Below are 23,029 nucleotides of genomic sequence, written 5' to 3' on the forward strand. Positions count from 1 at the left end.
AGCATCCTCCTCACAGCTAACACTTCCCCCCAGCTTCGTGTCATCCGCAAACTTGTAGATGTTGCATTCAATTCCCTCGTCCAAATCATTAATATATATGGTAAATAGCTGGGGTCCCAGCACTGAGCCTTGCGGTACCCCACTAGTCACTGCCTGCCATTCTGAAAAGGACCCGTTTACTCCTACTCTTTGCTTCCTGTCTGCCAGCCAGTTCTTTATCCATATCAATACTGAACCCCCAATACCGTGTGCTTTAAGTTTGTATACTAATCTCTTATGTGGGACCTTGTCGAAAGCCTTCTGAAAGTCCAGATATAACACATCCACTGGTTCTCCCTTATCCACTCTACTAGTTACATCCTCGAAAAATTCTATAGGATTCGTCAGACATGATTTACCTTTCATAAATCAATGCTGACTTTGTCCAATGATTTCACCAATTTCCAAATGTGCTGCTAGCCCATCTTTAATAACTGACTCTAGCAGTTTCCCCACTACCGATGTTAAACTAACTGGTCTGTAATTCCCCATTTTCTCTCTTCCTCCCTTTTTAAAAAGTGGGGTTACATTAGCTACCCTCAAATCCTCAGGAACTACTGCAGAACCTAAAGAGCTTTGAAAAATTATCACTAATGCATCCACTATTTCTGGGGCTACTTCCTTAAGTACTCTGGGATGTAGCCTATCTGGCCCTGGGGATTTATCGGCCTTTAATCTATTCAATTTACCTAACACCACTTTCCGGCTAACCTGGATTTCACTCAGTTCCTCCATCTCATTTGACCCCCAGTCCTCTGCTATTTCCGGCAGATTATTTATGTCTTCCTTAGTGAAGACAGAACCAAAGTGTTGTAGAACTTCCTTCCTCTTTCGACCTATATCATTTGTGCCAACATGCACAACGTCCAGCCGCTTGCCCTCATTCTTGAGGATGCTGTGCAGCTGCACCGAGACTTCCTGGACCCTGGCACCAGGGAGACAACGCACCATCCTGGAGTCTCGCCTGCTGCCACAGAATCTCGTGCCGCACCTCTGACGATGGAGTCTCCCACCACTATGGCTCTGCCTGACGTCACTCTTTCCCGTTGAGCCTCAGCACAAGGGTTATAATCACAGCCCTGGCTACCACTCAATCTTGTTGTGTCGTCCGCTCCCAAGAGGGTGTACATGTTTTCAGTAGGTTCAGCCTCCGGAGTCTCCTACACGCCACATTTAGTCCACTTTCTCAGTCACCCACCTTTGCTCTTCCTGTAAGCTGGTGTGAGAATCTCACTGTTGGTCCTGTCCTGAAGACTCTTGTTTTCCCAGATGGCCCTGAGGTCATCCAACTGCTGCTCCAGTTTCCCAACATGTTCATTCAGGAACTGCACCTGGACACAATTTCCGCAGGTGTAGTTTCCAAAAACACCAGTGGTGTCCCTGACTTCCCACATCCTGCAGGAACACGCTGTACCAGCTTGCCTGCCATTGCTTCAGTGGACAAAAAAAATCACAAATTTCGGATCATGTGCAGCTTCCTTTCCTCAGCCTCCTCGCCGAAGACCTTTGAGGCAAAGACTCACACTTTACTCACCTAGGCACTTCACCTCAACAAGGCCACTCCGCTACATCTGCAATTTTCTATCTGTTACCTAATCAACTACTTTAGGGCTAATTTGTAAATTACTCGAACCTGGGCCTTTGGCGCTCCTTTTAAATCTTCTTTCTCTCCGACTCACGTACTTCCAGCCAATACTCGCTGTCGCTGCTTCTGGCTGCTGCTTCTCTCCGATCTTCACGGTAAACACTTGAACCGGGCCTTTGGTGCTCTTTTTAAATCTTCTTTCCCACTCACTCACCTACTTCCAGCCATACTCGCTCTCGCTGCTTCTGGCTGCTGCTTCTCACTGACCTTCTCCTCGCCTCAGCCTCCTCGCCAAAGACTTACACTTTACCTCTTCAAGGCACTTTGCATCAACAAGGCCGCTCCCCTAGACCAAGCCCTACTTTTATTTGCTAAGCAATTAACAACCAATTAACTAATTTAAATTCTGCAGCCAATCCCCGCACTCGCTCCTTCAACTGCCACTCCTCTGCTGACCTTGAAGTTGCGTGTTGCAGGCTGGCCCTGACTGGTCTTGGCCTACACGATCTCCCGGTTGCTAAACACTCTTCTTCCCTTTCGCACACTGTCCTGGGCCACCTCCACTGTCAGAATGAGGCCAAACACAAACTGGAGGAACAGCACCTCATATTTCACTTGGGCAGCTGACATCCCAGTAGAATGAATATTCATTTATCTCCCTTCAAGTAACCCTTGCATTCTCTCTCTCTCTCTCTCTCCCTCTCTCCATCCCTCCTTCACACTGATCATCGTACTAGTTTCACTGTCATCCTGCTGAGTTTAACTGTTTGCATCACTTGTTATCACCTTCCCCCACAGCCAACAATGGATCATTGTGGGCTCCACCTTTCATTGATCATCGTTGCTGACTCTGATCTGTCTTTTTGAACATCTTTCATTCACTTGTTCCATGTAGCTTTTCATTTCTCTCCGTTCCCTCTTCTTTGACTCTCAGTTTGAAGAAGGGCCTCGACATGAAACATCATCTATTCCTTTTCTCCAGAGATGCTGGCTGACCCACTGAGTTACTCCTGCTTTTTGTGTCTAAACTCATCCCTTCTGACTTCATGGGATCTATATCCCTCCAATTACCTACATATTCATGTATCAAAAGGCTTCTTAAATACCGCTGTATGTGCTTCCATGACGACACAGACTGAGAAGTTGTCTTTGCATTTTTGTCAACAGATGCCGCCTGGCCTGCTGATTTCCTTCAATACTTTGTTTGTTTTTTGCTCATGATTCCAACATCTTCAACCCACGTCTGTGCCAACCATGATGCCTAGACCAACTCTTTCAGGCCGAAACATAATCCACATTCCTCCATTCCCTGCATATCTATGTACCTATCTGGAAGTCTCTTAAATGCCACTACTGCTGCCATCACCATCCTTGGCACCATCTTCTGTGTGAACAACTTGCCTCATATCTCTCCTTTAAACTTTGCCCTACTCTTCTTAAAGCTCTGCCCTCTAGTGTTTAAGAAGGAACTGCCGATGCTGGAAAATCGAAGGTACACAAAAATGCTGGAGAAACTCAGCAGGTGCAGCAGCATTAATGGAGCAAAGGAAATAGCTTTGCCAAAACCCTTCTTCAGACTGATGGGGGGGGGGGGGGGGGGGGGGGAGGCGAAAGGCAGACATGGGGGGAGATGGGAAAATGTGGCGAGTGGTAGGGTCACTTTGGAGGTGGCAAAACTGATGGAGGATTACTTGTTGTATGTGATGACTGGTGGGGTGAAAGGTGAGGACTAGGGGGACTCTGCCCTTGTTGCGAGTGCGGGGATGGGGAGAGAGCAGTGTTGCGGGGTATGGAAGAGACCCTGGTGCGAGCCTCATCTATGGTGGAGGAGGGGAACCCCCGTTCCCTGAAGAATGAGGACATTTCAGATGCCCTGGTGTGGAACGCCTCATCCTGGGAGCAGATGCGGCGTAGACGGAGGAATTGGGAATAGGGGATGGAGTCCTTACAGGAAGCAAGGTGGGAAGAAGTGTAGTTCAGATAGCCGTGGGAGTCAGTAGGTTTATAGTGGATGTCGGTCAGAAGTCTATCACCTACGATGGAGATAGTGAGGTCAAGGAATGGTAGGGAAGTGTCGGAAATAGTCCAGGTGTATTTGAGTGCCGGATGGAAGTTAGTGGTGAAGTGGATGAAGTCAGTCAGTTGTGTGTGGGTGCAGGAGGTGGCACCAAAGCAGTCGTCGATGTAACGGAGGTAGAGGTCGGGGATGGGGCCCTGGTACGTATTGAACAAGGATTGTTCGACGACCTCTACCTCCGTTACATCGCAAAGACCGCTCCCTCCGTAACTCCCTTGTCAATTCTTCCCTTCCCTCCCGTACCACCCCCTCCCCGGGCACTTTCCGTTGCAACCGCAAGAGATGCAACACTTGTCCCTTTACCTCCCCCCTCGACTCCATTCAAGGACCCAAGCAGTCGTTCCAGGTGCGACAGAGGTTCACCTGCATCTCCTCCAACCTCATCTATTGCATCCGCTGCTCCAGATGTCAGCTGATCTACATCGGTGAGACCAAGCGGAGGCTGGGCGATCGTTTCGCCGAACACCTCCGCTCGGTCCGCAATAACCAACCTGACCTCCCGGTGGCTCAGCACTTCAACTCCCCCTCCCATTCCGTATCCGACCTCCCTGTCCTGGGTCTCCTCCATGGCCAGAGCGAGCAACACCGGAAATTGGAGGAACAGCACCTCATATTCCGCTTGGGGAGTCTGCATCCTGCGGGCATGCGCATTGAATTCTCCCAATTTTGTTAGCCCTTGCTGTCTCCTCCCATCCCCCAGCCCTCGGGCTCCTCCTCCTCCTTTTCCCTTTCATCTCCCCCCCCTCCCCCATTAGTCTGAAGAAGGGTTTCGGCCCGAAAAGTTGCCTATTTCCTTCGCTCCATAGATGTTGCTGCACCCGCTGAGTTTCTCCAGCATTTTCTGCCCTCTAGTATTTGATATTTATTAAATTTCAAGTCTTTCCATTAAACTAAAGGAGTTGTGATCCCTGTTCTCAAAATACTGTTCCACTGAAACATCAGTTACCTGGCCAGGCCTTTCCCATTACATGGTCCAGTATGGTCCCTCCTCTAGTTCAACCATCCACACCCTCTTGGATATACCCAACAAATTCTGCCCCATCTAAGTCTTTTGCAAGATGGAAGTCCTACTCAATATTGTGGAAGTTAAAGCAGTCCACTACGGCAACACTTTAGTTTTTGCATCTTTCCATGATCTGTCTACATATCTGCTCCATTGAATGCTACATTTAACATTCCAAGTTAAAATGAACACCATTCCTGCTTAAGCACCAGATTAAAGGTACAATAAAAAGGCTAGTTGTTCTTGTAAATTGAATCATCATTTCTTATTTGTTACTTCATCCTCAGTAACAATCAGTTCGGGAGTACCTCATGGCTGTGTGCCTGCTAAGCCCCCTGCTGTACTCACTCTATACCCATGACTGTGTAGCCGGACATAGTGCGAATTCCATCAACAAGTTCGCCGACGACACCACTGTTGTTGGACGAATCACAGATGGTGATGAGTCAGAGTATAGAAGTGAGATCGACCGATTGACCAAATGGTGCCAGCACAATAACCTGGCTCTCAACATCAGTAAAACCAAGGAACTGATTGTGGACAGGGTGAGGACCCACAATCCTGTTTATATGGTGGAGAGGGTCAAAAACTTCAAATTCCTGGGAGTGCATATTTCCGAAGATCTTTCCTGGACCCAGCACACTGATGCAATTATAAAGAAGGCACATCAGCTCCTCTACTTCCTGAGAAGATTAATGAGATTTGGTATGTTAAAGATGATTCTCTTGAACTTCTACAGGTGCACAGTAGAGAGCATACTGACTGGTTGCATCGTGGCCTGGTTCGGCAACTTGAACGTCCAGGAGCGGAAAAGACTGCAAAATGTTTTGACCACTGCCCAGTCCACCATCGGCTCTGACCTCCCCACCATCGAAGGAATCTATTGAAGTCGCTGCCTTAAAAAGGCAGCCAACATCATCAAAGATCCACACCACCCTGGCCACACACTCATTTCACCACTGCCATTGGGAAGAAGGTACAGGAGCCTGAAAACTGTAACGTCCAGGTTCAGGAACAGCTTCTTCCCTACAGCCATCGGGATATTAAACACGACAACAAATAAGCTCTGAACTACAACAGACTATTATTATTATTACACTATATTTGTTTATTTATTGAGTATGTGTGCATGTATATATACACACTGAATTTTTTTTCTCCCGTTATGTACTATGTTTACATATTCTGATGTGCTGCAGCAAACATGAATTTCATTGTCCTATCTGGGACATATTACATTAAAACACTCTTTTGACTCATAAAATCAGATGAGGAATTTACCAAACTGCCCAAAATAACCAATATGTTTTAAAAACAGGGTATTACATTATCGACTGAACAGTTGCAGGCATATTATAGGTCACATCTACCCAACAGCATGGTTGAAACGGGTGTATGTAGAGGATAACATTGTATTTCCTCATCAGTATTGGGTTTTGTAAGGAAATATATATACATTTATTTAAGTGTAAGAAAGAACTGCAGATGCTGGTTTAAATCGAAAGTAGGCACAAAATGCTGGAGTAACTCAGCGAGTGAGGCAGCATCTCTGGAGAGAAGGAATGGGTGGTGTTTAGGGTCGGAAGAAGGGTCTCGACCCAAAATGTCGCCCATTCCTTCTCTCCAGAGATGCTGCCTCACCCGCTGAGTTACTCCAGCATTTTGTGTCTACCTTGCATTTATTTATAACAGTTATCATTTATTTAGTTAGGAGAACAGGCAGATGGAAGAGAATGTTTTGTTGTACTATGAGAAAAAGGTTTCTGCACTAAATTATTGAAATGTCTAACATTGATCGAATCTAAACATTTTCCTTCGTTAAACACAATGGTTTTACTCTACCTGGGTCCACGTACAGCTGTGGGTAGTCTAATAATGCACAGCTTTGACATACTCCAATATAATTTCAAAACTCTTTAGATTCTGGAGTAGTTCCTGAGGATTGGAGGGTAGCTAATGTAACCCCACTTTTTAAAAAGCGAGGGAGAGAGAAAATGGGGAATTACAGACCAGTTAGTCTAACATCGGTAGTGGGGAAACTGCTAGTCCGTTATTAAAGATGGGATAGCAGCACATTTGGAAAGTGGTGAAATCATTGGACAAAGTCAGCATGGATTTATGAAAGGTAAATCATGTCTGACGAATCTTATAGATTTTTCGAGGATGTAACTAGTAGAGTGGATAAGGGAGAACCAGTGGATGTGTTATATCTGGACTTTCAGAAGGCTTTCGACAAGGTCCCACATAAGAGATTAGTATACAAACTTAAAGCACATGGTATTGGGGTTTCAGTATTGATGTGGATAGAGAAATGGCTAGCAGACAGGAAGCAAAGAGTAGGCGTAAACGGGTCCTTTTCACAATGGCAGGCAGTGACTAGTGGGGTACCGCAAGGCTCTGTGCTGGGACCTCAGCTATTTACAATATATATTAATGATTTGGCCGAGGGAATTGAATGCAACATCTCCATGTTTGTGGATGACACGGAGCTGGGGGACAGTGTTAGCTGTGAGGAGGATGCTAGGAGACTGCAAGGTGACTTGGATAGGTTGGGTGAGTGGGCAAATGCATGGCAGATGCAGTATGGATGTGGATAAATGTGAGGTTATCCACTTTGGTGGCAAAAACAGGAAAGTAGACTATTATTTGAATGGTGGCCGATTAGGAAAAGGGGAGATGCAACGAGACCCGGGTGTCATGGGTACACCAGTCATTGAAAGTAGGCATGCAGGTGCAGCAGGCAGTGAAGAAAGCGAAGAGTATGTTAGCATTCATAGCAAAAGGATTTGAGTATAGGAGCAGGGAGGTTCTACTGCAGTTGTACAGGGTCTTGGTGAGACCACACCTGGAGTATTGCATATAGTTTTGGTCTCCTAATCTGAGGACATTCTTGCCATAGAGGGAGTACAGAGAAGGTTCACCAGACTGATTCCTGGGATGTCAGGACTTTCATATGAAGAAAGACTGGATAGACTCGGCTTGTACTCGCTAGAATTTAGAAGATTGAGGGGGGTTCTTATAGAAACTTACAAAATTCTTAAGGGGTTGGACAGGCTAGATGCAGGAAGATTGTTCCCGATGTTGGGGAAGTCCAGAACAAGGGGTCACACACAGTTTAAGGATAAAGGGGAAGTCTTTTACGACCGAGATGCGAAAAACATTTTTCACACAGAGTGGTGAATCTGTGGAATTCTCCGCCACAGAAGGTTGTTGAGGCCAGTTTTTTGGCTATATTTAAGAGGGAGTTAGATGTGGCCCTTGCGGATAAGGGGATCAGGGGGGATGGAGAGAAGGCAGTTACGGGATACTGAGTTGGATGATCAGCCATGATCATATTGAATGGCGGTGCAGGCTCGAAGGGCCGAATGGCCTACTCCTGCACCTATTTTCTATGTTTCTAATCAAATAACAACCCATAGCTCATCTGAACTGTTTTGTTTCTTTGTATGTTTGCTCTTGATAGATTCATTTTGACAAAAATAATTCTCTCTTTTTCTCCCTCATAGAGAAAACAAAAGGTAGTATCAGCACGTTTGCTGTCGATGCGGTGACTGATTTGCCCTTTCTACTGCTGTGGTGAGGCCATGAAACTCATTAGCCCCATTTGCCACTCACTGTAATTAGATTGAATTACTGAGGCTCCACAGCTGCCTGCAATTATGACAATCAATTAAAACATCAGGACAATAAATGTGAGTAACGACATATTTAAATATTTACATATTATATATACATTTTAATTCACACGTAAACGTTTATTTAAAAGATCTGATTACATAGAATATAAAGTGAAGTAAAAGATCATTCTCCTAACTGATTAATGTGAGTTTATATTCACCTGCCCGTGTCTACGCGTGACAAGGCATAACCTATTACTTTCTCCCTCGTGAGTTTATCTAGCCTTCTCTTTAATTCATCTACTTTTTGGTGGTAGTAAGTTATACCTTAACTTTTAGTTTAATTTAGAGATACAGCGCAGAAACAGGCCCTTCGGCCCACCGAGTTTGCACTGACCAGCAATCCCCGCACATTAACACTATCCTACTCGCATTGGGGCCAATTTACACTTATACCACGCCAATTTAACCTACAAACCTGTACGTCTTTGGAGTGTGGGAGGAAACCGATGATCTCAGAAAACCCACGCAGTAACGGGAAGAATGTATAAGATCCATACAGACAGTATCCATAATCGAGATTGAACCCGGGTCTCTGGCGCTGTAAGCGACACAAAGCAGCAACTCTACGGCTGCGCCACCGTGCCGCCATCTCTTATGTTGAGGAACTTTCTCCTGAATTACTGATTGAATTTGGATATGTTATGGTACTCATCTCTCACTTTGGAAAATATCTTCACAACAGTTACTTTATCAAATACGTCCAGAATGCTAAAGTCCCTCCTTGGGTCACCTTCACCCTGCTTGTTTCAAAGGGAACAAGTCCCAGCCCGTTCAACTTCTCCTGATATGTAAAACATCTTTGTCAGCTTCAGAGTCAAGTTATTTACAAATATAAACCAGATTGATGCAGAACACACTATGCACAAACCAGGATTCAATACAACTTTAACAAATCCTTTTCTTATTTTCTATCCTTCCAGAAATAATGTTTTATTTTTAAATGGGATATTAACCTAATCTTTGTATACATTGGGTATGTAAGCAAATAATTTCACTGTGCCTTGTCACATGTGATAATACAGTATTCCATTCCATAATCATTTTTATTGATTTGTGTTTCTGTATCTAACTTAATTTTTTCAAGATAGCAGCTTAGCTGGCCAGTCCAGCATTGATTGTCCATCACTAATTTCACGATGGAAGGGAGCGGTCTCTCTGGAAGGCAGAAAAGTCACGTTGGAGATGATGGGAATTTCATAGGATGATGCATTGGATGTGGAGCCTGGTGGGGTGAAAGGTGAGGATCAGTGGAACTCCAGCCTTGTTCTGATGAACACTTGTGCTCAGTCCGCCAAGGCCTACTGTATCTCCTGGTTGTTAACCATTTTAACTCCCCTTCCCATTCCCACTGACCTTTGTGTCCTGGGCCTCTCCCCAGGTACTTTCCCATCAACCAGAGAGGATGTAACTCCTGTACTTGTATGTCCTCCCTCACATCCATCCTGGGATTCCCAACAGTCCTTCCAGGTGAGACAGGGGTTCACGTGCACCTCCTCTAAAATCATGTATCCGATGTGATCTCCTGTACATTGGCGACACTAAGCGAAGACCATTTTGCCGAACACTTGGCCAGCAGGATCTCTTGGTTGCTAACTACTCTTCCCATACTGACCTTTCCGTCCTTTGCCTCCTCCATTGCCAGAGTGAGGCCACACACAAACTAGAGGAACAGCGCCTCATATTTTGATTGTATCTTACAACCCAACAGTATGAACATCAAATTCTCCAATTTTAGGTAACTTCTCACAACCTTCCCCACCTTTCTCCCTCTACCCCCCTTCCCCTCCCTTGTACCCCATCTGGACCCCTCTATTTCTGAATTCTCCAATTTTAGGTAACTATTAAATTCTCCCCCTCTTCCAATATAGATAATAGACAATAGGTGCAGGAGTAGGCCATTCGGCCCTTCGAGCCAATACCGTCATTCAATGGCTGATCATCCCCAATCAGTACCCCGTTCCTACCTTCTCCCCATATCCCCTGACTCCGCTATTTTTAAGAGCCCTATCTAGCTCTCTCTTGAAAGCATCCAGAGAACCCGTCTCCACCGCCCTCTGAGGCAGAGAATTCCACAGACTCACCACTCTCTGTGAAAAAAAGTGTTTCCTCGTCTCCGTTCTAAATGGCTTATTCCTTATTCTTAAACTGTGGCCCCTGGTTCTGGACTCCCCCAACGTCGGGAACATGTTTCCTGCCTCTAGCGTGTCAAAACCCTTAACAATCTTTAACCCTTAATATATGTTTCAATGAGATCTCCTCTCATCCTTCTAATCTCCAGAGTGTACAAGCCCAGCTGCTCCAATCTTCCAGCATATGACAGTCCCGACATCCCGGGAATTAACCTTGTAAACCTACACTGCACTCCCTCAATAGCAATAATGTCCTTCCTCACATTAGGGGACCAAAACTGCACACAATACTCCAGGTGTGGTCTCACTAGGACTCTGTACAACTGCAGAAGGACCACTTTGCTCCTATATTCGATTCCTCTTGTTTTAAAGGCCAACATGCGATTCGCTTTATTCACTATCTGCTGTACCTGCATGCTTACTTTCATAGACTGATGAACAAGGACCCCCAGATCCCGTTGTACTTCCCCTTTTCCCAACTTGACACCATTTAGATAGTGTCTGAAGAAGGGTTTTGGCCCGAAACGTTACCTATCTCCTTCGCTCCATAGATGCTGCTGCTGCACCCGGAGTTTCTCCAGCATTTTTGTGTACCTTCGATTTTCTAGCATCTGCAGTTCCTTCTTGAACACCATTTAGATAGTAATCTGCCTTCCTGTTTTTGCTACCTCACATTTATCCACATTAAACTTCATCTGCCATGCATCTGCCCACTCCCCCACTCTTTCCTTCTACTCTCACCCCATTCCCATGCCCCACTTTGACTCGCACCTGTTTCTCCTCTCTCCCCCTTTTTCTACCTATATTCCTTCCCCCTAGCTTTACAATTTGCAGATCTACAGTCCTTTTGTCAAGAGTCAAACGACTCAAGAGTGTTTTATTGTCATATGTCCCAGATAGAACAATGAAATTCTTACTTGCTGCAGAATATGTAATCATAACAAATAATAACAAAATCTCAGAAGAAAAAAGAGAATAACAGTGCAATAATAATAATAATGGTCTATTGTAGTTCATAGCTTATGAGGTTGTAATGTTTAATAGCCTGATGGCTGTAGGGAAGTAGCTGTTTCTGAACCTGGACATTACTGTTTTCAGGCTTGTGTTCCTTCTTCCCGATGGCAGGAGTGAGATGAGTGTGTGGCCAGGATGGTGTGGGTCTTTGATGATGCTGGCTGCCATTTTGAGGCGGTGACTACGATAGATCACTTTGATGATGGGGAGGCCATTGAAGTAATTGAGCCGGTGATGGACTGGGCAGTCTTTGCAACTTTTTGCAGTCTTTTCCACTCCTGGACGTTCAAGTTGCCGAACCAGGCCACGATGCAACCAGTCAGTATGCTCTCTGCTGTGCATCTGTAGAAGTTCAAGAGAATCCTCTTTGACATACTGAAACTCCGTAATCTTCTCAGGAAGTAGAGGCGCTGAGTCAGTGTGCTGGGTCCAGGAAAGATCGTCAGAAATATGCACGCCCAGGAATTTGAGGTTTTTGAGTCTCTCCACCACCGTCCCATTGATGTAAACAGGATTGTGGGTCCTCATCCTTCCTCTTCCAAACTCCATAATCAGTTCTTTGGTTTTGCTGATATTGAGTGCCAGGTTGTTGGGCTTGGTCAGTCGGTCGATCTCACATCTAGACTCTGACTCATCACCATGTAATTCGTCCCACAACAGTGGTGTCGTCAGCGAACTTGATGATGTAGTTTGCACTATGTCCATCTACGCAATCATGAGTAGAGTGAGTAGAGTAGGGGGCTGAGCAGGCAGCCTTGAGGTGCTCCTGTACTGATTATCACTGAGGATGAAGTGTTTCTGCCAATTCGAACAGACTGTGGTCTGTAGATTAGGTAGTTGAGGATCCAATTGCAGAGACCCAGTTCCATGAGTTTCGTAACTAGCTTTTTTTTTGTATCAAAAAATAATTTATTTAATTTCACCACGATACAAAAACCAAAAAAAACAAAACCATGGTGACATACCCACCACCATGTTACAAAATCATCAAACAATGATGTTACAAATATTCTAATAACTACTATACAACCCCGGTAAAGGGGCAAGCATCTGGCTCGGGCAAAGCCCTCTTCAGCCTGGCACCGTGACTTGCGGATAGCCAGCTTGGCCAGGCCTAGGAGCAACCCAACTAGGACATTTCAGCCCTGCCCGCTCCCTAGATCCCGTTACGTCCTTCAGTCACCGACAGCAAAGCCACTCCTCCCCTTGCGGATCCTAGGTGGGGTGGCGGTCCTCCTTGCCCTTTGGATCCTGGCTACAAGGGACGATCTACTGGTCCCTTCGTAACCAGCTTTAATGTATTAAATTAAAAATATTTACAATACAATAAAACAAACCAGAACCCACCACCATAATACAATACAAACAAATATACTAAATACTACTATACAACTATGTTTACAATCCTCAATGAGGATGCATTCAACCCCCTGCGGTGCCCAGCGGTCCCGGAAATCCCCCAGGGTGCCCGTGAACAGGGCGTATTCCCTTTCTAACCCCACCCGGGCACGGACGTAACCCCAGAAAAGAGGCAGGTAGCCGGCTCGGGCAAAGCCCTCTTCTGCCTGGCACCATGACTCGTGGATGGCCAGCTTGGCCAGGCCCAGGAGCAACCCAACCAGGACATCCTCGGCCCTACCCTCTCCCCTACGCACAGGTGAGGATGGTGGTGAAAAACGCAGCCAGCAGCCCCTTTAGGTATTGAAACAGTGGCTGCAGCCTCACACACTCCGTGTACACGTGGTACACGGACTCTTCCAGCCTGCAAAAGTGGGAGGCAGCTGGCGAGTCTGTGAACCGCAAGAGAAACAGGCTGCAGGGAACTCCTAAGTGCAATCCCCTCCACCCCAGGTCCCCAACTTCATAACCAGCGTGGAGGGGATGATGGTGTTGAATACCGAGCTGTAGTCAATAAACAATAGCCTGACGTGTTTTTTTTGTCTAAGTGGACCAGTGCGGAGCGGAGAGCCAGTGAGATCGCATCCTCCGATGACCTGTTGTGACGGTAGGCGAATAGTAGTGGGTCGAGGTTCTTATTGAGGTAGTAGTTGATATGCCCCATAACTAACCTCTCAAAGCACTTCATCATCACGGACGTTAGTGCCACTGGTCGATAGTCATTGAGGCACGTCACCTTACTCTTCTTGGGCACCGGTATTATTGATGCCCTCTTAAAGCAGGAGGGAACCTCAGACCTCAGCAGTGAGAGATTGAAAATGTCCGCAAAAACCCCAGCCAGTTGGTCTGCACAGGCTGGGTATACCAGCAGGTCCAGGCGTTTCCGAGGGTTCACCCCCCCGAAGGATCTTTTGACGTCAGCCTCTGTGACTGTAATATCATCAGGGTGAATGGGGGCTCGGGAAGGCACATCAGTGTTCTCCCTATCAAAGCGTGCGTAGAATACATTGACTTCGTCAGGGTGTGATGCTTCGCTGTCGTTTGAGCTGCCTCCTGATTTCGCCTTGTAGGAGGTGATGGCATTCAAGCCCTGCCACAGTTGCAGAACATCCTCCAGCTTTGAGCGGAAGGCCCTTTTGGCCTTTTTGATGGCCTTGTCAAGGTCGTATCTGGACTTCTTATAGACCTCTGCGTCACCAGACCTGAATGCCCGGGATCTGGTCTTCAGCAGAATGTGGAAATCATGGTTCATCCAAGGCTTCTGGTTAGGAAACATTCGGAAGGTTTTTGTTAAAATGCAGTCCTCCACACATTTCCTATGAAGTCTGTAACGACTGTGGCGAATTCATTTGGGTCCGTTGCCGAGTCCTTGAACATTGCCCAGTTTACAGACTCCAAGCAGTCCTGTAGTTGTTCCTCTGCCTCCACCGACCAGTTCTGTCCAATCCTTACCTCTGGGGGTGCTTTCTTCAGTTGCTGCCTGTATGCATGAAGAAGCAGCACCGCAGAACGGTTGGATTTTCCAAAGTGAGGGTGAGGGATAGAGCGATAGGCATCTTTGATGGTTGTATAGCAGTGGTCAAGAGTGTTTGATCCTCTGGTGCTGAAGGAGACATATTGATGGAAGTTTGGGAGAGATTTTTTCAGGTTGGCTCTGTTGAAGTCCCTGGCTATGGCAGTAAACGCCTCGGGGTAAGTTGTCGGATGCTTGTTGACCATGGCATGCAGCTCCTCCAGTGCCAGACGACGTCTGCCTGGGGTGAGATTCAGACAGGATGATGGAGGTGAATTTCCTCGGTAGGTAGAAGGGGCGACACTTCAACGCCAGATGTTACAGAGAGCAGGGGCTGGACAGAACTGCCACCTCTTGACCACCTCCTCTCCCTTTCCCAGATGCCAGTGTATGGTCCATGCGATGGATGGAGAAACCTTCAGGCTGGACTGCTGAGTCTGGGGGTGAGCCATGCCTCTGTGAAACAGAACACAGAGCATTTCCTCAGCTCCCTTTGGTAAGGGATCTTAGGTCCTCCACCTTATTTTCCAATGATTGTACATTGACTACTAGGATGGTAGCGAGAGGGGGTCGGAGTCCCTTGCGCTTCAATCTGACCTGAAGTCCTGCCCGACGACCATGTTTCCGGACACAATGGAGGCCATATTTACAGATACTGTACTTACTCTATCTGCTGTTTCCGCGAGCCTGCGCTGCGCCTGCGCTCCTCTGTGTGCAGCCATGTCAGCAGCGCGTCAGCGCGTCAGTTTTTTCAACTTTTTAAATTTTTTTAGTATGTTTTAAAGTATGTGCTTAATGTTCCTTTGTGTGTTTTGTGTGGGGGGTGGTGTGGGGGGGTGAGGGGGAAACCGCTTCGGTCGCCTCCTCCATGGAGAGGCGACTTTTCCAGGTCGCCTCCCCCGTGGCCTAACATCAAGGATCGGCGCGGCCTTTCCCGGAGACGCGCCCGGGGCTTCAGCGGCGGGCGCAGCGTGGACTCTCGATGTGGAGCGGGTGAGCCCTCGCTGGGGCTCGCTGGAGGGGAGCGCTCCGTTTCGCTGGCCCGGGGCAGCCAGCAGCCTGAAGTCGCAGTCTGCAGAGCTCCAGCTGGTGCGGAGTCTACCGCCCGGGATCCCTCGTGGGGGACCCGGGGGAAGAAGAAGCCATCACTGCCGGCCCGCGGCCAACTTCTACCGCGGGGCCGGCATGGACTTACCATCACCCCTGGAGGCGAGCTTGAACCGCCGGCCCTGCAGTCTACGGTGCTTCTGGCTGCGGCGGGGACTTTAAATCTCGACCGCCGGCCTGCGGCCTACAACAACTTAAAGCCGCGGTCTCCGGTGAGGAAGAGCCGATCCTGGACTGACTCTGGACTCTGGTCCTGTCCACGGGGGGGAAATGGAGGAGGACTGGCCAAATTTTGTGCCTTCCACCACAGTGATGAATGCTGTGGTGGATGTTTGTGTTACATTTTTATTGTGGTTGTGTGTTCTTTATTATTGTATCGCTGCTGACAAACAAATTCCACCGACCCTGGTTGTGTGGCAAATAAATTCTATCTTATCTTATCTTGACAGAGGTTCCCTTACCGTCGGCAGCTCTAGCTCCGTTGCGATCGGGGATTCCCTCACATTCGGCAGGTCCAGCTCCGTTGCTGCTCGGAGATCCTGCTCGTCGGATCGAGCCACGATTCCACCTCTGTCTTTTCATCTCTGGCCTTTGTCCAATCATCATCTGCCTATCAAAACCCCAATCACCTGTATCAACCTACTACCTGTCAGACTTTGTCCTGCCCCTCCTTTTCCAGCTTTCTTTCATGCCTCCTACAATCAGTCTGAAGAAGGGTCCCTACCCAAAACGTCACTTATCCATGTTCTCTGGCAATGCTACATGACCCATTGAGTTACTCCAGCACGTTGTCCTTTTTTTTGTTGTAAACCAGCATCTGCAGTTCCTTGTTCCTTCCAGGAAATCAATAGATTGGATGTGGGATAATGCAATGTCTATTTAAAAATATGCATGCACGTATTAGGTTAAGAGTCTCACTAACATCATCACAAAGGTTGTATAAATCTATTATCTTAAATACAAGTTTGATATATTCCTAACTACAATAGATAGCATTTTCACATTCTCCCAGTGTTCGGCAGTTTTCAGTGGAAAAAGTAATCAATGAATAGTGAAAAAAGAACAAAAGTCACATTAACAAAACCTGCCACCAGTCTCGCTAATATTTGAGAAACTGTTAGGTCCTTAAAACCACAACTCTTCTGCTCAACATTTACAATACAATTTACTATGAATTCCATCATGGATATTTTTATTCTTAAGGTAGGAAACAATTAATGGTAACATTTTCAAGGTAAATTGTTTTGAAATTTCTCTGTCATCGTGAAAATTCTACAGGAATAGTTGAATAACTGATTGCTGACCAGCGACTACTGCAAAAAAATGTGTGAGAGTGAACATCTAAGCAAGGCCAGGGACCAGCCCCTCTGTAACATCTCCTGCCACTGAATGCCCTGCTAACATCAGGTCTCAGGAATCACATGAAGATCAGCAACGTGGTATTGATGTATTGATGCTGTTGACACCTCTGGAAAAAAATACTTAAGCCTACTGAAGGGAAATATCGAAATTCAGGAAAAAAGAAAACAGAATAATAAAAAACGTTTTATTTAAAAATCTAACACAGCACATCAATTTTACATTTAAACTATTTGTCCTTGTAACTTGTTTCCAAGAAGTTAATTATGTATATTAAATCATATATTACTTTTGTTGGATTTCCAAATTCAATTACTAATCCAGCAAAATTTAATTTAATAAAATTAATTAAACATGCAGTTTATTGTACATAATAAAAAGTATATATGTAATAGCAATATTCACAATCTCTTCCCCTGTGCTAAAAGACCCCAGGTGAAAGAGTGCCTATGTGTTCAATACAAAGGACCAAAATATAACTATATAACCATATAACAATTACAGCACGGAAACAGGCCATCTCGGCCCTTCTCGTCCGTGCCAAACACTTATTCTCCCCTATTCCCATCTACCTGCACTCAGACCATAACCCTCCTTTCCTTTCCTGTCCATATACCTATCCAATTTATTTATAAATGATAAAATCGAACCTGCCTCCACCACTTCCACTGGAAGCTCATTCCACACAGCTACCACTCTCTGAGTAAAGAAGTTCCCCCTCATGTTACCCCTAAACTTCTGTCCCTTAATTCTCAAATCATGTCCTCTTGTTTGAATCTTCCCTACTCTCAATGGAAAAAGCTTATCCACGTCAACTCTGTCTATCCCTCTCATCATTTTAAAGACCTCTATCATGTCCCCCCTTAACCTTCTGTGCTCCAAAGAATAAAGACCTAACTTGTTCAACCTTTCTCTGTAACTTAGTTGCTGAAACCCAGGCAACATTCTAGTAAAATGTACAAGAAGGAAACAATTTTATTGAAGGGGCCAACTTTAGACTCCAATGGTACTCACCAGTTTATCCTCCTATGCATACTCTTTCAGACTTCAGTGTCATTCAACCTTTCCTTCAGTTATACCAACACAGCCCTTTAAAAGTGAATGTCAGGCATTTTAATGGCAAGAGGAAATTAAAATTACCATATTTAAAAAGTAATATTATATAAAGATCAGTACCAAATTTCTAACAAGTGAATAGACCACAAATGACTGCCCATATGAATGTAAAGCAGATAGCCTGTTGAAAGGCTTTCTTTAGCCTTGTGTTAACTTGAAACCAGGCCCTATATCCTGTTTAAATGTGGATTAAAACATCTTAAAATTGAATTGCAATGAAACATAGAAGATTTCCTTGGCATTGCATTCTCATAATTTCACCGGAAGTGCAGCATCAAACAATATTCTGACATATCGTCCAAACCAGTTCAAAGGAAAATTGAATTCAAGTTTGTTGAAAGAAAATTCTGATCTGGCAATTTACATAAAGGCACTGTCTTTTAAATGTTTCTGTTTCCTCATATCATGCTCACAATGATTCTTAATACTGTCAGTTCCAGCTCAATCTGCAATCTATGCCCAAAATTTGTAATTACTAGAATTCCGATTTTGACCTCAGCATGCCACCATAAAGGCACATTGTCTAAATATTTTGTTAATTATTGAATGATGTACAATACTAATGAACAATACATCCTGATGCCTCTCGCTTAATCCTAGTTTTCAGTTTCTTCAATTCGCTGTTATTTTCATCAATCATCAGTCCATATTCTGCTGCATTCCAAGCTTCTTCATAACGCTGCTGTTCAAAGTTTCGGAGAGCATTTCGCTGGAAGTGTTGAGACAAGCTGAACTGCCCTGGCCTACTGGAGATGTTGGTTAATGCTAAAGACTGGTCTAACTGCAAGGCTTTTATATAGTTCGCACAAGCTTCTTCATCCCTCAGGGTAAGGAGTTGAATATGTCCTATGGAACAATAATCTTCTACCAAGTCTGAGGAGTTTCTGTTGGTGCTTCTTATGACGACCTCATGCAGGTCCTTTAGGGCCCTTTCATATTGCTTCAGTCTGGTCAGACATGCTGCACGCAGACGAACATATTTGGCTTTATTTTTACTTGCAAGGACAGCTAGTGTATAGTGTTTCAGTGCTTTCTCCTGTTGATTCCCTTTGGCCAATGCAATGGCTTCCTGTGATGCGATCTGTAAAAGAAAGAGGGAAACAGATCATCATTACTTTCCCATGAAAGATAATTTACTGGCAGGCAGAACACCAAAGAGTACTAAATTAGAGGTTGTAATTAGAGGATGAAAACAATATCTGGTAGGTATTCTACTGTCACACTTGAGGGACAGCTAGCCATTTAATAACCAGAAAATGCATTTACTTTCATTCAAGAGACCACAAAATTGCTTATAAACTGAATTTTCAAACTGGTAAGGTTCTCTGAAGTCATTCATGGTGCAAAGAGAAATAATTTAACAAACACATTTTTAAAAAGTATTTATTTAGTATTTTCTATCTCAAATCTCAAAACACTTTCCACGCAATAAATTATAGTGAAATAAGAGTCAGAGTCATACAGCAAGGAACAAGGCCCTTCGGCCCCACTCGCCCATGGCAACCAAGATGACCCATCTGAGATAGTCCCATTTTCCCACATTTGGTCCATAGCCCTCTAAACCTTTCCTATCCATGCATCTGTCCAAGTAACTTTTAAATGTTGTTATTGTATCTGGCTCAACTTGGCCTCTGGCAGCTTGTTCCATATACCGACCACCCTCTGAGTGAATAAGTTTCCCCTCAGATTCTTATTAAATCTTTCCCCTCTCACTTTAAACCTGTCCTCTAGTCTTGATACCCCTACCCTGGATAAAATACTCTGTGGTTACATCCTATCAAATCTCCTCATGATTTTATACATCACCCTTAGCCTCCTGTTGGTGGAAAATTACATGTGAAAGCATTCATGCAAAGTATCCCAGGACAACAATGCAATAAATTGCCATTTATCTGCTTTTGAAAAAGGAATGCTGTGTAAGGAGCCAACAAGGAGTAAAAATCCTTCTCCAATTTCTCATCGAGATGGAGTCAGTCATACAGCGTGGATCAGACCCTTCAGCCCAACATGCCCACACCCATGTCCCAGCTACACTAGTCCCATCTGCTTGTGTTTGGCCCATATCCCTCCAAACCTTTCCTATCCATGTATCTGTCTGCTTTTTATAAGTTGGGATAGTCCCTGCATCAACTACCTCCTCTGGCAGCTCGTACAATACACCCACCAGAATTACCTTTATTGTCATTCAGACCTTACGGTCTGAACGAAATTTCGTGCCTGCAGTCATACATACAATAGTACAATAATAAACAACAATAAACACAAATTAACATCCACCACAGTGAGTCCTCCAAGCACCTCCTCACTGTGGTGGAGGCAAAAATCTTAGGGCTGCAGTCTCTTCCCTCCTCTTCTCCCTCTGCGCTGAGGCGATACCCCACCGGGCGATGGCACAGACAGTCCAGCGGCTCACCAAACCCCGCAAACGGGCCGGTTCAAACACCGCGGCCCGGGGTGGTCGAAGCTGCCGCCCTCCAGTCCAGCGGACGCAGCCGCTGGCCCGCGGCTGAACCCCGGACTCAGGTCACCGCCTCAGAACGCCGTCCCAGCCACCGGAGCACCGTTCCAGTCCCGAGCCGGATCGCCCTCACGTGAGTGCCGTTCCATCCTCGAGCTGGGCCACTCCGACGGGAGCGCCATTCCACTCTCGAGCTGGGTCGCTCTGACGGGAGCGCCATTCCACCCTCGGGCTGGGCCGCTCCGACGGGAGCGCCATTCCACCCTCGAGCTGGGCCGCTCCGACGGGAGCGCCATTCCACCCTCGGGCTGGGCCGTCCCGACGGGAGCGCCATTCCACCCTCGGGCTGGGCCGCTCCGACGGGAGCGCCATTCCACCTTCGGGCTGGGCCGCTCCGACGGGAGCGCCATTCCACCCTCGGGCTGGGCCGTCCCGACGGGAGCGCCACAGCCCCTCACGGGAGCGCTGTTCCAGCCCCGAGACAGACCGCCCTCACGGGAGCGAGCCCAGGGCAAGTCCTGACTGGCTCTGCCTCTGGAGTCTCGAGGTCGCCAGCTCCGCCATTAGGCCTCAGCGCAGACGGAGGCAGAGAAGGGGTATACGACAAAAAAGTTGCATTCCCCCGAAGGGAGACACAGCAAGCCCCGTTTCAACCCCCCCACCCCCCACCCCCCACATAAACACAACCTAAAAACCAAAAACTTAACTAGACAAAACGAAAAAAACAACACAAAAAAAGTAAAAACGAACGGACTGCAGGCGAGCCGCTGCTGCCAGGGCAGCGCCGCCACTTCACACCCTTTGTGTGAAAAAGTCAAACCTCAGATTCCTATTAAATCTTTTCCCCTTCACCTTAAACCTCAATTCCCTTATTCTGGGCAAGAGATTCTGTACATTCACCTGATCTATTCCTCACATGACTTTTATTAGGGGTACCAAAAAAGCAAGATTTTTATAATCTTACTGCTCATACTGCTTGGTACACAAAATTGCTGGGGAAACTCAGCGGGTGCAGCAGCATCTATGGAGCGAAGGAAATAGGCGACGTTTCGGGCCGAAACCCTTCTTCAGACTGATGGGGGGTGGGGCGAAAGAAGGAAAAGGGGAGGAGGAGGAGGAGCCCGAGGGCGGGCGGATGGGAGGGTGGGAGGAGACAGCTAGAGGGTTAAGGAAGGGGAGGAGACAGCAAGGGCTAGCCAAATTGGGAGAATTCAATGTTAATGCCATAAGGACGCAAGGTCCCCAGACGGAATATGAGGTGCTGTTCCTCCAATTTCCGCTGTTGCTCACTCTGGCAATGGAGGAGACCCAGGACAGAGAGGTCGGATTGGGAATGGGGGGGGGGAGTTGAAGTGCTGAGCCACCGGGAGGTCAGGTAGGTTATTGCGGACTGAGCGGAGGTGTTCGGCGAAACGATCGCCCAACCTACGCTTGGTCTCACCGATGTAAATCAGCTGACATCTAGAGCAGCGGATGCAGTAGATGAGGTTGGAGGAGATACAGGTGAACCTTTGTCGCACCTGGAACGACTGCTTGGGACCTTGAATGGAGTCGAGGGGGGAGGTGAAGGGACAGGTGTTGCATTTCTTGCGGTTGCAACGGAAAGTGCCCGGGGAGGGGGTGGTGGCGGAGGGAAGGGAAGAATTGATGAGGGAGTTGCGGAGGGAGCGGTCTTTGCGGAAGGCAGACATGGGGGGAGATGGGAAGATGTGGCGAGTGGTGGGGTCACGTTGGAGGTGGCGGAAATGGCGGAGGATTATGTGTTGTATTTGCCTTAATAAAGTTACAGGTTTTTGAATATATAAAATGCAATTCCATTTTCCAAATCCACAATTAGCTTGTCTTTTTTGTGGCAAACCTTTCCCCAAACAGAACAAAGTATTTATTTATTCCTCCAGCCTTTCCTATACCTGCTCTCGTACACCTTCCCTTTACCATGCCATTGTGGGATGATCAGAATGTAGACCTCTTCCTGATCCTATCAGTGGACAATGGCTGGTCAGAGGAGGTAGGTAGGATGATCAATGTTTGTGCTATAGACGGCTGACAGAAATGTTTGTACTATAGGCGTCTGAAGAAGGGTCTCGACCCGAAACATCGCTCATTCCTTCTCTCCAGAGATGCTGCCCGTCAAGCTGTGTTACTGCAGCATTTTGTGTCTACGGCTGACAGAAATCAACATGAATGCTTTTAACAGTTTTCACTCATCATTTTGTTGCAGTCTGTCACCATATAACACCATTCTGTGATTAAATACAAGCAGAATTTAAGTTGAATAGATGTGAAATTGTGATTCTTGCCTGATTGGAATTCTGTTCGAGTCTCAGCGATTTAAAAAAATTGGAAAGAATGACTTAAAATAAAATCTATGGGCCCCATTCCACACCCAAAAATCCTATGTAATGGAGTAGCAAGCCATTCCATAACTAATAAAGCTAGTAATTCAATTAAATGAATGTCAGTCTGAAGAGAGGTCCCAACACAAAACGTCACCTATCCATGTTCTCCAGAGATACTGCTTGACGCGCTGAATTACCCCAGCACTTTGTGG

The 23,029-nt window shown here is 46.3% G+C and overlaps 1 protein-coding gene across 1 annotated transcript in view; it reads right to left on the bottom strand.

Moving 5' to 3' along the window:
* Nucleotides 1–17,821: 17,821 nt before the first annotated feature.
* Nucleotides 17,822–23,029, bottom strand: part of ttc34 (tetratricopeptide repeat domain 34) — a 119,597-nt gene continuing 114,389 nt past the window's right edge. The window contains exon 7 of the mRNA XM_033048579.1: nt 17,822–19,101. Coding sequence (XP_032904470.1) covers nt 18,580–19,101 — 522 coding nt within the window. The 3' untranslated portion in view covers nt 17,822–18,579. The remainder of the gene's footprint in view (nt 19,102–23,029) is intronic.

This window comes from Amblyraja radiata, chromosome 31 (genome assembly GCF_010909765.2).
Source record: "Amblyraja radiata isolate CabotCenter1 chromosome 31, sAmbRad1.1.pri, whole genome shotgun sequence".
Lineage (NCBI taxonomy): Eukaryota > Metazoa > Chordata > Chondrichthyes > Rajiformes > Rajidae > Amblyraja > Amblyraja radiata.